This window comes from Taudactylus pleione, unplaced genomic scaffold, assembly GCF_031769625.1.
Source record: "Taudactylus pleione unplaced genomic scaffold, aTauple2 ptg000579l, whole genome shotgun sequence".
Classification (NCBI taxonomy): domain Eukaryota; kingdom Metazoa; phylum Chordata; class Amphibia; order Anura; family Myobatrachidae; genus Taudactylus; species Taudactylus pleione.
Genome location: NW_028284981.1, coordinates 910,081 through 926,145, shown reverse-complemented (window position 1 = coordinate 926,145; position 16,065 = coordinate 910,081). Strand labels below are relative to the sequence as shown.

Genomic DNA, 16,065 nt, shown 5'->3' with positions numbered 1-16,065 from the left:
GAGTGCATGATGCCGTTTATAGGTTTGTTGTATAACAGCAGACGCCTTACCTGCTCTGTCCAGTGCCAAGGAGTGCAGTGAGTCACTGAGAGCCAAAGGCCTATGATAGCTGCCTGGGAGGAGCTGTGCCGCATGTAGCTTCCATGGAATTGGCCATCTCTGTGGTTACGGAAAGCTGCCGCTCACTGCAAAGCAGGGTCCGATCACAGCCTATTCGGAAGCTCCAATGAGAAGGAGACAAAGCTCTCAGTCTCTCAAAAAAATGAATAATCTGTGTGTCTACTGTATGGATTGTCCTTCCAGGGGGTGGTTTTTAGGTACTCAAAACGCCCCCCCTGCGTGCGCCACTGACTGCAGCCCAAAACACAATCCCCTTCAAGCTCCCACCACACCAATTTAATAATTGTAAAGAGATTATAGAGAAACACAATATCAAGGGCACGGTTTCTATACTAATTGAATTAAAGACACTTTTTTTTGTTACTCATAAATGCCTTATAATGCTGAAACAAAAAGTATGTCTGCAACTGAATGAAACACATGCTAAAAAGAGTACATATATATGTAGATACTATGGGGTAAATTTACTAAGGTGAGTTTTTAGAAGTGGAGAAGTTGCCCATAGCAACCAATCAGATTCTACTTAACATTTAACTAGTACCTTCTAGAAGGTAATAACTAGAATCTGATTGGTTGCTATGGGCAACAGCTCCACATCTAAAAACTCTCACCTTAGTAAATTTACCCATATGTATCTGGTGGACGTCTGGACCTCATTCCTCCTGGTCTTTCTGCACATGTTAAATACATTTTTTGCGCAAATCGAATGCTGTCGTCTCTTTAATTCCTTTTTCTACTTTCATAGGTTTCAGGAGGATTTATTTCTTGATTTTTTTTTTTTACTTTTTTATTTTCTTCTCACATGGATTCTAAAAGGAGACAAATAAAAAAATCCCTCATCTTTTGTGCATTAACTTTTCATTTTGTAAATGATTAACAATGCACTTAGTTTTCACCGAATAAAAAAAAAATCTACATCTGTAAAATAAATTAAATAAAATAAACTCCAGCATCTAGGAGGAAAAAGTGTTTCATTCAATTGCAGACGTTTTTCAGCACTATAAGGCATTTACATGAGAAGAGTGTTTCATTCAATTAGCGTAGAGCCCTGTATGAAAACTAGCCGCATTCTTGACATTTTTGCACATATTTTCTTCTATACAGGTAGCTACTATTGATTGGTGGGAGTTCTTGCACTGCTGGTTGCTCCCAGAAGCAAACCACTTGGCTGGTTCTGTCAGAGACCCACCACAACTGGCCCTAGCCTCTTAACCCTGAGAGGACGGTTCCTAAGTAACAATGCTGAAGTCAATGTGCTGGTGACAATAGAATGATGAGGGTTGAGGACGAAGCTGATAAACAGGCAAACAAAACAAGACATTTGAAGCACCAGCAGAGAAACAAAAATTCAAACTTTGCTCGAGCAAAGATTGGAAGGAGTGAAAGCCTTACAACAGCTCCATATAGGTGAGGTCTCTTAACGCTAATTGACTTGATGAAGCTATGCTTGGAAAATCAATCCACTCCCACCAGAATAATAATATTACCTGTGGAGGTTGGTAATTAAATCCATCAGGATATGGGTCCATTGTCTCTGTAGAATGGGAAGGGGCATCAGTAGCTCAAAGCACAGGATCCGTGGCACCTTGGTGTGTGACCAGGTAGGTAGTGTCACTTACCATAGCAGCAGGGAGCGTCATGGAGCTGCCATCAGGTTTGGCCACACAAAAGGATTCCAGGCAGCTGCCTCCTGTCCTGGCGGTCTACCTAGTTCAAGCAGCAGGATTCCTGGCGAACCATGCCAATGGCCTTCGCCATCACCACTGGGCAACGTGGGGAAGCCATCATCTGTTTCTGCAGACCTAGGATGAAAAGGCACTTTCGCACCCTCTGCTGGTTATATTTATAACTATAGGATAATGACATCAGACCCCAGTTCCCTAGTTATTGGAAGTTCACCCAGCTTCCTCTGCTTAGTTACTAGAGAAGCCTGCATACTATTTGGAACGTGCCAGCTATTCTCTCAAGATCCTTTTTCTTGCCTTGTACCTTGGATTAACCCCTGTGTACCGGAGTCCTGCTGTCTGATCCCTGTATCTTACCTGTCTAAATAATGCTGTTTACTGAAGTCCCACTGTCTGACGTAGCCCTGCTGTCTAATCCAAGTCTGTACCTCGCCAGTCTGAGTAACTCTACATGCTCTGAAGCCTTGTTGTCCAGTCCTCACTTGTGCATCTGATGAACATCTTTAGTCTCAGTCACTTCAGCCTAAAGAGTCTCAAATCACCTCGTGGCAGGAAGTGCCACCAAAATTCTTGGAGGACCAAATTGATTGTTTTGAAGATGCTGGAATGCCTTACCAATTGTTGAGATGTGTCCCTAATCCAGGACCTTCAGCTGACAGCAGAAATTAACCTCTTGTATTGGTAACTTTGGCGAGTTCTGCACTTTTCATCCACATTCTGTGCAGCAACTCAAAAGAGATGGTCAAGCTCGGAGGAATAAGAACTTCACCATCCACGATGGATCGCTAGGTGGAGAAACCTGCTAGGACACTCTTGACCAATATTTTCTGCTAAAGTCAAACCTAGGAATAACGATCATGCCAGCAACTCCTTATTTCCAACGTCATAGGATTTCAATGCCCGGTTCTGAGATGATATGTTTTAAGATACTCACTGTAGACTGCTCGAAAAAAAAAATACTTTTCAATTTTGGCCAATAGTTGAATAACCAGGAGCCTTTGCAATACCTCTCCCTGGAAGTCGTGATGTTCTTCAAGCTTGCTGGAGAAAATGAGAGTAACAACCATACTGATAACTAGGCAGATGTCTCCAACAGGTCCCCGAAGAGAGAATCCACATACAAATGTGTCCTCCGTCGTTGTTGCTGCAGTCACGTTAAACAGCCCTTCTACTTGCGCTGCAAGTGGATCATATTTGATGCAAATAAGAAGCAGGCATTGCGAACACATACAAGCAGAATTTACTGATTAATAGTATACGCAGCATGTGTATGTTCTGAGTGCGACTGCAGCTGTATCGGTGTCCAAAATGCTACATTACAGTGTCGGCGGCTGTTTTCCACAGCACGTTCCGAACATATATCAGCGTAGTCTGCTTGTGCATCTTATTTGCATTGTGAATAAGATGCATTTGAGGAAGAAAGACGGCCTGGTGCTGGCAGTCGCACGGGAGCTGGCGGCTCTCATATACCCTGGGTAAAGCGACTCAAAACGCATGGAGGATAGACGAGGAAGGACATATCTATAGGCTTGCACGATGACCGAGGCAAGGCACATGCTCAACAGTTCTCGTACGCAGAAAACCATGACATTATAGAACTTCTCAAAAGATGTCAGAGATCAGTGGAACCAGGTTATGATTCTTGACAATTATATTGTTGAGTCCACAATAGTTAAAGCAGGGTATAAGGGAACCTTTCTTTGTTACAAGAAGGAATGCAACAACAGCTAGGGACTGGACACAGTGATTACCCTGCACTGCAAGTTCTCATGTATGTTGGTGGTGGGGCAATTGGCTCAGACAGCAGCTAGTCCCTGGTGACATGTTGTCAGGTTGATTTTGGCATATCCATTTTGTTTTTTCTTTTTGTTGAAGAACCTGCTGATAACTTGTGACTTTTTGGGCAGCCCTGATCAGGGGCGTCGAGAGGGGGGGGGGGGGTACAGATTACCCGGGCCCAGGCTTCCTGAGGGGCCCGGCGGGGGCCCGGGTCCGACGCCGTCCCCCCCTCCCTCACAGCAGCCCAGCACACAGCGTGTGCTGAGCTGCAGTTGGAGACTGCTTGTGGCTGCTGAGCACCAGCCACAGCAGTCTCCTATGCCTGTGCGGGGGAGCGATCACACTGATCGCGCCCCCCCTGGCTTTGCGCCGGGCTGAGGGGGCTCAGAGCGCCCCCCCTCTCCTGCAAATCTTTTTTTTTTCTGTCACCAAGGGGGCGTGGCCACACCTCCCACAATTAGGCCACGCCCCCTATTACCGGGGCCCGCCACGGCTCTTGGCGGGCCTGGCCCTGATGCTGAAGTCTTAGTCACCTCTTTTTGGCTTTAGCTGGTAGTAGCAGCATGACTAGTCATGCTGCTATCACTGGGTTGTGAGTGTAAGACCAGGGGTATTGGACTATTGGGCCCTCCGGATAGTATATGGCTCTAAATGAGCTTCCAGTGACTGATAACCTATAAGACTATCAGGGTGCTGATGTGTGTTATCAATTATGATGTTATGGGTCTTCCATTCAACACCTACTGGTCTTCAATTCAGAACAATGGATAGTTCCATCTAAACTTCACTCTATGAAATTGTCCATGGCTCTGGAATCCACAAAGCCATGGTGTCTATGGCAAAAGCCCCAGAAGTAGGGCACATTTTTTTTTAAGTGGCCTTGGCATCAACAATAAAGACATTTGCCTTGCTAGTGGGTTCTTTGAACCTCAGGCAAAAAGGCCCCCCACAAAAACAAAATAAAACCTCTTCAACCTAGCTGCATACATTCCTCCAAATGTTCAGCTTTGGTTCATTGGTGGATGATGAGCTAACAGCAGCGTTAAAGGATACATTTCCCATCTTCATCATTTTAAAGGGAGACAGCGAGTAGCCATCTCTTTTCGCTTGTGCTCTTTAGAACAGCTGTCAATTCGAGCATGCAAATTACAATGAGTCCCTTCAGGGGGTTAGGGTGGCCAGTATTCTCTGAAAGTAGGCAACATTCCATCCAGTCTCTGTTGCAAGATTCTGAAAATTAAATTACATACTGGCCGATGGGATAGAGAGGTTAGAATCTTGAAACAAAAGTCAACAAAACAGCAGAGAAATTAAATCCAACCATAAAATTAAAATAAAAAATGTCCAGTTGTTATGGTGCACTGTCTCCTGCTATCTGTAGCTGGCATTTCATCAGATCCTCACAGAAGTAATATTAGCTCAGTTTCTGAAAGATTGAGTTTGAGCTGGCAAGAGTACATCCAAGATTAAAACAAAAATGGTGAGAGAATTGGAGAGGGTAGTAAATTTAGGTATCGTGAAAACCAAGAGAAGTCCTAAAGAGAAAGAATAGCATTTGTTCCAGGATTATGTCTGTGGTACTCAAATTGATAGAGGAAGCAGAGTGGTGAATCCAGAGAAGCAAACATTAAATTAGCTATTTGAGAAGAAGGGTAAATACCGGGATAGGGACAGTGATCAAACCACGGACCACCTTAGTCAGTGTAGTCTCTATGGAATGTTTGGAATGTAAGCATGCCTGGAGAGAGATCAATAAATGAAGTGAGTAAAGGAAAGCCTTTCAAGAAGCTTTGAGGGGCATGGTAGTTCAGAGATGGGATGGTAATTTGAGTGCGTGTTAGAGACAGAATTACAAACTGTACTTAAATAATGCTGGGAGAGAGCATACAGACTTTAGTTAAGGCTGGAGTGAGCACATGAGACTGATCTGTAAGACAAGTGGACAAATAGGAATAAACAAAGAGTGGGACAACATGAAGAGAAGGTATCAGAGGGTACAGGGAAGGAACAAAGCAGGTTATCCATAGAGAAAGAGGATAACACTTTATGCTGGATCTTCTCAATCATGGCCATGAAGTTGGAAGCAAAATCTTGTTTGAGAGTCTTGAGAAGAGATTTAAATGTAGTAAACAGGCCTTTGAGGTTAGAAGACTCAGTTGAGATGAGGGTTTCAAAGTATGTTTGTTCAGAAGAGCTCAGAGATTGTAGCATATTCGAGGAAGTCATTAGAAGAGACTTTTGCCAAAGTTGTTTTATTTTGGGAGGAAGTTTTTGAAAATATTGAGTTTCTTTAGGTTGCCACTGCTGACCTCAGGGTTGGAAAAGTAAAATAAAATAAAAAAGTCATGCCCTCAGTTTTTAGACTTCAAATATACTGTCCATGAATGCAGCCATATGGCTCTCCTAGCCGTGACTGTGAATGCTATAACCAGTCGAAAGCAGAAGCCATGGTTTGACAAAGGCAGTTCATTTCTTTCCTCAATATATTCTTTATTAGGTTTTGGTCACTTACCTGTCCTGGAGCATCAGAATACAGATTATCCATCCAAATTCTGATTGCTCTGGAAACTGAAACCATAGCAACGCTCAGTTTCTTAAAACACTGCACCATATTTCTGTCTGTTGGATCTTTAAGTGCATTTCCATTCTCTAATGGTGTAGCAGTTTGTACTAACAGGTTATCCGCTTGGGGTATAGGGTCCCAATTAGTGGTCTCAATCTCTTGAAAGAAAAAGATTCTAGGTTATTCTTTAATTTCCTCTTCCTCACTATAGCCACTTCTGAGGAAACCTCATGTACATTATCAAGATCTATATCCATCTGCGATCTTGCTCTTTTAACCTTCTGCGTTGTCTGAAGTTCCTCTTTGGATACAAAGGATTCCCATCATTCAGTTAATTCTTTATATTGTTCTGCAGATCGCACTTGGCTGTTCAAAGCCCAAACATACTGCTTCTTTGTAATCATTAGGTTATCATACCTGTTAATGTGTTTTGTAACTTTTCTGTCCCTCTACAAACTCAGTATGAGTACTGAAAAAGAAGACCAAAAAGAGAAAATGATAAACACAACTGAACTATACACTGAAAAACAAAACCACCACCCAGGGGTTTACCTAAAACAGTTGTCTTTAGGATTCTTGGGGGCAGGATCCAGCTTTATACTGTACCACATGCTGTCAGTACCCAGCAATGCAGTAGGTCCCGAAGCTTGTAAAGTTGTTCCTCTTCGTACACGGACGTGTCCTTATGATGTCACCCACAGTGAACTTTTCAACTTTAAATATGCACCTTTCATTGTCTACAACCCCTGGAAGTAGAAACAAGTCCCTGGGAGCCACCCAGGCAATCTCAATGGGAACAATACCCCCTCCCAAAAAGAAACAAAGAAAGGAAAGCAGAAGACACACTACACACCTTGCAGGGAGATCTACTTCCAACTGTCTCTGCTCAGCCAGATACAGCCTGGAAGACGCCTGGTCAGACCCTTAGCCATTTTTGAAATGTAGGATTCATTCCACTTTGCCCATTGGGCAGATCCAGAGCTGAGAATTTCAATTTAATTTCAGTACAAAATGCATACATTGAATAGGCACACTGAAATGACTGAAAAGACCTTTACGTTTTGCTGGCAAATTAATATTTTTCTAAATTAATATGAATCGCTGCTTGAGACAAAGGGAGCAATTCAATTGTTTATTCTGCAGCTTTTTTTTTTTTTTTTTTTTAAGGCCCTCTCCGGAGCAATTCAATTGTTGCTGCGTCTAAGCGAGATAGCCGCCAGAAAATTCTGTCAATGTCCCAATATTTATGCACCTGACTGTAAATATACACTATATATCTATATACACGCACACACACATATATACATACACATTATATATAAAGTGCATCCAGAAAGTATTCACAGCGCTTCATTTTTTCCACATTTTGTTATGTTACAGCCTTATTCCAAAATGGAATACATTAATTTTTGTCCTCAAAACTACACACAATACCCCATAATGACAACGTGTAAAAAGGGTTTTTTTTTTAGATTTTTGCAAATTTAATAAAAAAACACTAAGAAATCACATGTACATAAGTATTCACAGCCTTTGCCAAGAAGCTCAAAATTGAGCTCAGGTGCATCCTGTTTCCACTGATCATCCTTGAGATGTTCCTAGAGCTTAATTGGTGTCCACCTGTGGTAAATTCAGTTGTAATGTGTGTATATATAATATATATTACACACATACATACACACATTTATACATACACACCAAAAAGTAGGGTTGGCACTCCGAGTCTTGCAGAGCATAACAGTATATATAAAATTGCCAGATATATTAATATTATGTGTCGAAACAGAAGACCTACAGCCAATTTTTTTCATTTGTTTAGTTGATCTGTTTTATTGTCTTGAGGACAGTGCGGGGTTGCAACAAATCGTGTGTGTGTACTGTATATAAAGTCAGGTCCATAAATATTGGGACATTGACAGAATTTTCTGATTTTGGCCTCTATTCACCACCACAATGGTTTTGAAATGAAACAAACAAGATGTGCTTTAACTGCAGACTTTCAGATTTAATTTGAGGGTAATTACATCCAAATCAGGTGAACGGTGTAGGAATTACAACAGTTTCAATATGTGCCTCCCACTTTTTAAGGGGCCAAAAGTAATGGGACTATCAACTCAAAAGCTATTTCATGGACAGGTGTGGGCTATTCCCTCGATATTTCATTATCAATTAAGCAGGTAAAAGGTCTGGAGTTGATTCTAGGTGTGACATTTGCATTTGGAATCAGTTGCTGTCAACTCTCAATATGAGATCCAAAGAGCCGTCACTCAGTGAAGCAAGCCATCATTAGGCTGAAAAATCAAAACAAACCCATCAGAGAGATAGCAAAAACATTAGGTGTGGCCAAATCAACTGTTTGGAACATTCTTAAAAAGAAAGAACGCACCAGAGAGCTCAGCAACACCAAAAGACCCGGAAGACCACGGAAAACAACTGTGGTGGATGACAGAATAATTATTTCCCTGGTGAAGAAAAACCCCTTCACAACAGTTGGCCAAATCAAGAACACTCTCCAGGAGGTACATATATATGTGTCAAAGTCAACAATCAAGAGAAAACTTCACAAGAGTGAATATAGAAGGTTCACCACAAGATGCAAACCATTGGTGAGCCACAAAAACAGGAAGACCAGATTAGAGTTTGCCAAACAACATCTAAAAAAGCCATTACAGTTCTGGAACAACATCCTATTGACAGATGAGACAAAGATCAACTTGTACCAGAGTGATGGGAAGAGAAGAGAAGGAAAGGAACTGCTCATGATCCAAAACATACCACCTCATCAGTGAAGCATGGTGGTGGTAGTGTCATGGCATGGGCATGTATGGCTGCCAATGGAACTGGTTCCCTTGTATTTATTGATGATGTGACTGCTGACAAAAGCAGCAGAATGAATTCTGAAGTGTTTTGGGCAATATTATATGCTCATATTCAGTCAAATGCTTCAAAACTCATTGGACGGCGCTTCACAGTGCAGATGGACAATGAACCGAAGCATACTGCAAAAGCAACCAAAGAGTTTTTTAAGGCTAAAAAGTGGAATGTTATGCAATGGCCAAGTCAATCCCCTGACCTGAATCCGATTGAGCATGCATTTCACTTGATGAAGAAAAAACTGAAGGGAAAATGCCCCAAGAACAAGCAGCAACTGAAGACATTTGCAGTAGAGGCCTGGCAGAGCATCACCAGGGATGAAACCCAGTGTCTGGTGATGTCTATGCGTTCCAGACTTCAGGCTGTAATTGCCTGCAAAGGATTTGCAACAAAGTATTAAAAAGTGAAAGTTAGATTTAGGATGGTTTAGTTTGTCCCATTACTTTTGGCCCCTTAAAAAGTGGGAGGCACATATAGAAACCGTTGTAATTCCTACACCGTTCACCTGATTTGGATGTAATTACCCTCAAATTACATCTGAAAGTCTGCAGTTAAATCACATCTTGTTTGTTTCATTTCAAAGCCATTGTGGTGGTGAATAGAGGACAAAATATGAAAATTCTGTCAATGTCCCAATATTTATGTACCTGACTATGTGTATATATATATATACACACAATTTTCAAAGTGTAAACATAGAGGTGACATTATGGCAGTAGGCAAAGGGTCAGAGAATGGAATACTCCAGTTTTCCAATGAAAGCATAGAAGTACCCACTTCGTCCTCCGTATAGCTATATATATATATATCTGTATAATATGGAATTGTGAGGTAATTGCTTAGAATTAGTGAGTTCTGATGCCATTAGAGAGTTCCATAGAGAAATCTGCATAACACTGGGAAGGATACCTCGTCATATAAATGATCAGGACCATTAGAAGACACCATGGACTTCTGCACTTTACCTGTTTTATGGTCCCAGAACTCCTTGGTGACGTCTAATGCCCTTACAACGTACCATAAGGAACACATTATCCTATATCTAATGGCAACCTGTTGTTTGATCTCTTTCTAGATGAGAGGAACGTATGGGCTCTCTCTCCTGCTCTTGCTTGTCCTGGGATCCAGTTACGGCCTGCAGGACAGCATGGAGGAGCAGGACCCTTGGGAGAGCAATCGCTTATGGAAGCTATTGACTGATGGAAACGAGAACATTGCTGGTTCTCCCCTACATCCTGGAGGCCCAAGAGATAAGAAGTCCACAGACCCAGCGTCGTTGTTCAGCGTGGCCAAGGAGCTGCAGGGCTTTGGGAAGGAGAGGGCTGGCTTCAGGTTCAGGTTCGGGAGGAGGGAAGAAGGGAACGAGTTTAAAGACTTTGAACCACAAATGGAGAAGCGTGAAGACAGCGCCCTTGGATCACTGGCTGAAGAACTGAATGGATACAACAGAAAGAAAGGCGGCTTCAGCTTCCGATTCGGAAGGCGATAAGACTGAGCAGAACATAACCCCCGAGTGTTAAGTGGAAATCTCTTTAATCATTTTATATCTCCTGCTCCCCCGAATGCCCAGTGTAAAATTCATGGTCTCGGCTTTCTCTGAGCTGTTGAAAGTGCTGTTCAAATATAGGCTTGATTCTGTAGCACAATGCTAAACATAAAGGCAAACATTTATTTAATCTGTTATCAAACAAGTCAATGACATTGCCTGCTGTAGAAAAGCAAGAATAACAAATCAATTTAATCTAAGACTCTTACAAACTCTGCTCTTTTTTTTTCCAAACCCGGTACTACAAATTGTTGAAGGATTAAAGGGAGAAGTGCCACTTTCTTTTGCTGTTGTTTTATAACCCATCATTATTAAACTATCCCTAGTGATATACGCTATACGCAGTCTTTAGAAATGTTTTTTTTTTTCCATTCCATAGCGCCTTGAGGGCTCGTAAGCAACTTCGTGTCGCCTCCAAAAATTATGCTTAGATCAACTCAGGACTTGGGAGAAGAGATGAACGGAATTATCAAACCAATCCTAATTTATTTTATAGATAAAAAAAAAAGGTCACAAAAAAAAAAGAAAAACAAAATTGTTTTCATATAATGTACTTTTAAATAGAAGTGTTTGTTACAGCAAAACAAGAAACGTAAAGTGTCAAGTTAATTTTGTTCTGAGAAATATGGGAAATAATAAGTGTTTGCAGATTGTAGATGTGTTTTTTCCGGAGCTCCCTGGAAGTGACATCACTGTCATTGGTGGGAAGTGTCAGAGTTTAGACACTTCAGATATTTTATAATATATATATAGCCCAGCTAACCTATATATCAACAAGGACACTCGAGATACCAGTAGAAATGTACTCCCGTTAACCATACACACATATAGGAGGGCTTTAGGTCTCCATTATACGTAATAAAATAGTATTCACTTATATATACGATTCATGTTTTCATTTTACATCGTGCCCACTGCACACCACAACGAGGGGGAGATAATGTAGCTCTGGAAAGTGATAAACTACCAAGCTCCTGCCATGTTACAGTCGGTTTTTGAAAAATGACAGTTAGGAGCCGATTGGTTGGTACTCTTCAATTTATCACATTTCAGAACTTAGTACCTCGGCCCCCAAGATTTAGATAACCCTAGTGGCGTATGCCCACATCCATAACCATACTGAACACACCATAGGTGCAGGGCTAGGGTTGACACTATAGGTGCAAACAACTTTACATCTTACTGTTGCCACGCACAGAACTTTTGCCCCAGCCACACGGCAAGTTAGACATTTAGCTATCATTTAAAAAAATACTAGTTTTGCAGGATGCAGCACCAAAGTAAACATTCTGCAGCATTTTAACCGAATTTCTTTGATTTGTACATGATAATCTCGCTGCAAAAAGATTAAAAAGAAAAAAAAATAAAGTCGACAGGTCTTCTACACAGATGTCGGGATGCGAGGCCTTTTCACATGAATAACAATCACTTATACATTAGAAAGCCCATTGTCAGCCCCTTTTCTCCTGAAGGCCTTAACGACTCTACAGCAGAAACCTCAGTCGTTAATTAGAGGGGGTTAAACTGCATTCACACGTGAATTGATAAGTACAGCTCTGTTCCCTCTGTGAATATGACATAAGTGCATTAGCGGCAGGCGGATGCTGTGTGCCAGCACTCATTCTCAATAAGCTTACGAGTCCCCTTATAGCTGGAGTCATAGGGTAGACAGCTTCCTTTGTACAACACAATGCTACTGCAGTTTGCAGACAAAATCACCTGAACATAATGAGGTTGATACCGTTGCAGTTATAACTTGCTATTGAATTATGTCATTCAAACAAATAAGAGCCTACCGAGAAAATATTTTTTTTTTCCTGTTCTCTTACCCACTAACAACAGCTGGAGTTAAAGAAATATTATAGTATAAACGCCACATGGCGTGGCGAAAATGTTACCAATAAAAGGGTTCGAGAATTAAATGAATTGGAGCCCCAATTGCACTCCATTTAAATGTAAATGAGCTTTACATACCATGAACACACATATTAAAAGTAATATATATATATATATATTTGTGTGTCGCAAGATCAGGTAAAGGGGTGCCTTGGGGGTAAATGGCAGCACTTCACATGCAGCTGCCAATCAATATCACCCCAGTCCAGTGCCTCGGTACAAGTATCCACAGCTAGTTTTATTTGGCAGCAAAAAATAAGCAAAGCATAAAAATAAATATGAGCCTATTCGGCTCTTACAAGGTTGCTCATTACTTTGTGATTACCAGACAGAAGAAGCTAGGACATATATATCTCCCATCAATGGTGGCATCATGATATCATGTGTTCAGGGGGCGGGGCTAGCACAGGGTGCAGTGCCACCTTGCTTCAGCAATGAAGCACACGTCATCTCAAGCTTGTTCTGTGAACATGACAATGAGTATAACTTCAATAGCCTCGCACTGTCACCAGATCTCAATCCAATAGAGCACTTTAGGGATGTGTGGGAACCGAAGATTTGCAGCATGAATGTGCAATTATTAACAACCCATTTGGTATTCTTTAAAATTGATCTCAATATCATTAAGCGCAGTGAAGTAGAAAAGTTTGATATTGACAGAATTCTTACCTTATTGCATAGTAAAATAGATGCGTTTCGCAGCCATCATCCCGCTTCATCCATGTGGTTTTAAAAGTCGTTGCAGATTTTAAAAAGTTCATGTGCTCTTTTGTGAAGAGGTTCGTGCATACAGGTCCTGAGGGCAGCTGTAGACATACACAAACCTTTTCACAAAAGAGTACACAGAACTTTTCAACTCTGCAAGGACTTTTTATAAACCACACTGACTACGCTCCATAAGAACACCCTAAGGAAAAACAAATCACATCATGATCCATTCTGAAGAAGTGGGCAGATTCCCAGCGAAACGCGTCAATTTCATTACGCAATAAGGTCACCTTTCTGTGTCAGCAAACTTATGTGCTTCACTGCATTTAAAAGTAGTGAGCAATTTGAAAGAATACCAAACAGATTTGAATAAAGAACACAATCATTCACCTACTCAATATTGGACAGGACTACATTATTTAAAACACAGTATAATCTGTACCCATGAGAAAACTCATTATTTTATGAATGTAACCAATGTCTCTGAACAGAGTCTACCAATTCCCCAGGAACTAGACTGATGGGCTGACTTATCATAAACAATAATTCACCTCACAAGATGGCTGCCGTGCATGTGCACTTTATGCTTCAGTGATGTGGCTAGTTCATAAATGGACAGGCTGCATTTTCTTGACTATCGTTCAACCCACAAAATGGCTGCCATCACTGTGTGAAGGTGATTTAGTGTACTGTGAAATATTGTTTCATCTACCCACATATCTATAAAAATAGATTGCAAGCTCCTTTGAATGACTCATAACTACTGAAATCATAAAGTAGTTCTGTGTGTATGACTCAGCTAGGGCAATGATCCATGAAAAGCGGCAGTAATGTATAAATGAACAGAAATTCTTTCACTGGTACTATTGTAATGTACTATAGCAAACACATATAGAAGAGAGTGGAGGGAGAGGTGGTAACCGGCAGGCTGACTGGTTCCACATTAATCCACTTTTCCTCACAGATCCCCTTTACAGTTATTAATACATAATTCCACAATATCTTGGATTATTACCAGAAATGCTGACGGGTCTAAATTATTACCTCATAAAAATCTAAGCCTGGCTTCTTCCTATTTTGCTGCACAAATCCTGTGTACATTACATTTTGGTATCAGAAAGTTCCAATCACCACATTTGTACCAGTCTCTGCTCTAAACAGTACGCGTTCCCACCTACATACACAGTAATTCCAGCGGCAATGGCCGACACGGTAGGTAACGTTGTGCATTTTGTTGGATCATCGCCATCTGTGATAAATTCCGTAGTGCAACACAGAGGGCAGAGAAAAGGCTTCTTGTAATTATTTTCAGGAACAGAATTAATGACAAATGTTTTACAGAAATGGTAAAATAAAAAAAAACATAGGGGTGGATGTGTGGGGACAGACTGCACAGATTCTATAATGGAGTCTACAAATTGCCGGTCAGCTGATAAACGCACATGGTGGCGAGTGGTTAATTGGATTGCCAGAGATCAAACATCATACCTTGATCATTTAAGTAGGGTGGGGGAGGGGGGGGATGTGGGGTCGCGGAGCTGGGCTGCAGCAATCCGTGCAATTACAGTTACCAAGAACAAAAGGGATAAGTCGCAGAGATATTATGATTGGCGTTCTATCATTTCAATTAATTAGCTTTGCAAATTGGTCCGCCGAGATCAGATCCCCTATTATTATTATTCTGAGAGTTTATTTCTATTGTCCTCAAATGAGCAGATTTATACGTTGTAATTTTCCTATTAAGCTGAAGTGAGCAATTTTCATATAAAAAGATAAAGGTACATAGATCATCAGGCTTTACATAAAACATTGTGCCTAGAAATGTTAGAAATGTTAAACGGCCGTCTGACGTCACCTTCACATACCGGGCTCCTTACGGCCTGGCATCACTCAGAAGCTCAGTAATGTCATTGACTCCCTGACCTGGGTGTTAAGAGGCAGATTCAACTGTCAGTGATGTGCCGCTGTGATGCGCTGTACTGTACCACGTTCTGTCTGAGCAGGCTTCTGCCTATCTGACCTCTCGAACCTGTTGTTCTAGAACTGCAGCCATTTTAATGGCAGACTAACTAGGTTTAGGAAAACCTGAGAACGACGTTCCACAGGGGATGGGGCTTCCAATCACGAAGACCACAACTAGCCTGTGTATGGCAACTGACCTACTGGCGTCAATAATGACCGCTACATGAAAATATATTCATCCCGAGGCTGCAAGCGTGGCTGTGAAATGTCAGGGGACCACCATTCTTGTATCAGCTCCCTAAATGCCAACTGTAAAACAAAACAAAGCTATACAAAGCATTGAAATGGTTTGTCCTGTGTCTGCAGAAAATGTTAAAGGCCACTTCAACAGTGTTGCCCACATTTACTTCATGTGTAACATAGCATTTTGTAAATTTCACTAAAAGGTCTCTTTTGGAGGACAGCAAAAAGCTGCAGCACACCTTGGGTGGGGGGCTGCATGCCCAAAAACTTAGGAGCTGAAATGTCGATACCCTGAAAACATCTCTTCAGCAATACATTACAACGACAATAACGTAAACATAACAGTCTGTATGCTATGAATGCAGAAATCGGTGCAAATTCATAGATTGGCAAAAATAATCAACTTGCAACGTTTGCTTTGAGCAATACCCAATGCTGGGCTAAAATCACGATAGCAAAATACATTTTCTAGTAATTTCCCTACCAGGGGATTTCTTTTTAATCTCTACCAGTTAAGACTGTGGCTTTCTGTCTTTATCCAAGCTCGAAGAATCGGTAACAGGCCCATTAGTCTATAAAGAGAAAATAAATCCATGATTCGGAGAAATCAATGTTACTTTTATTTCAAGTACTTAGTATAATACCATAACGAGGGTACGAAGAAAATTCTGTTTAAAACATGACCAGTG

General features: G+C 41.3%; 1 protein-coding gene across 1 annotated transcript in view; it reads left to right on the top strand.

The window, feature by feature from the left end:
- The window catches only part of QRFP (pyroglutamylated RFamide peptide), a 32,422-nt gene extending 21,027 nt beyond the window's left edge, over nucleotides 1-11,395 (top strand). The window contains exon 2 of the mRNA XM_088453478.1: nucleotides 10,097-11,395. Within this exon, the coding sequence (XP_088309604.1) occupies nucleotides 10,097-10,510 (414 nt within the window). The 3' untranslated portion in view covers nucleotides 10,511-11,395. The remainder of the gene's footprint in view (nucleotides 1-10,096) is intronic.
- The last annotated feature ends 4,670 nt before the right edge of the window (nucleotides 11,396-16,065 follow it).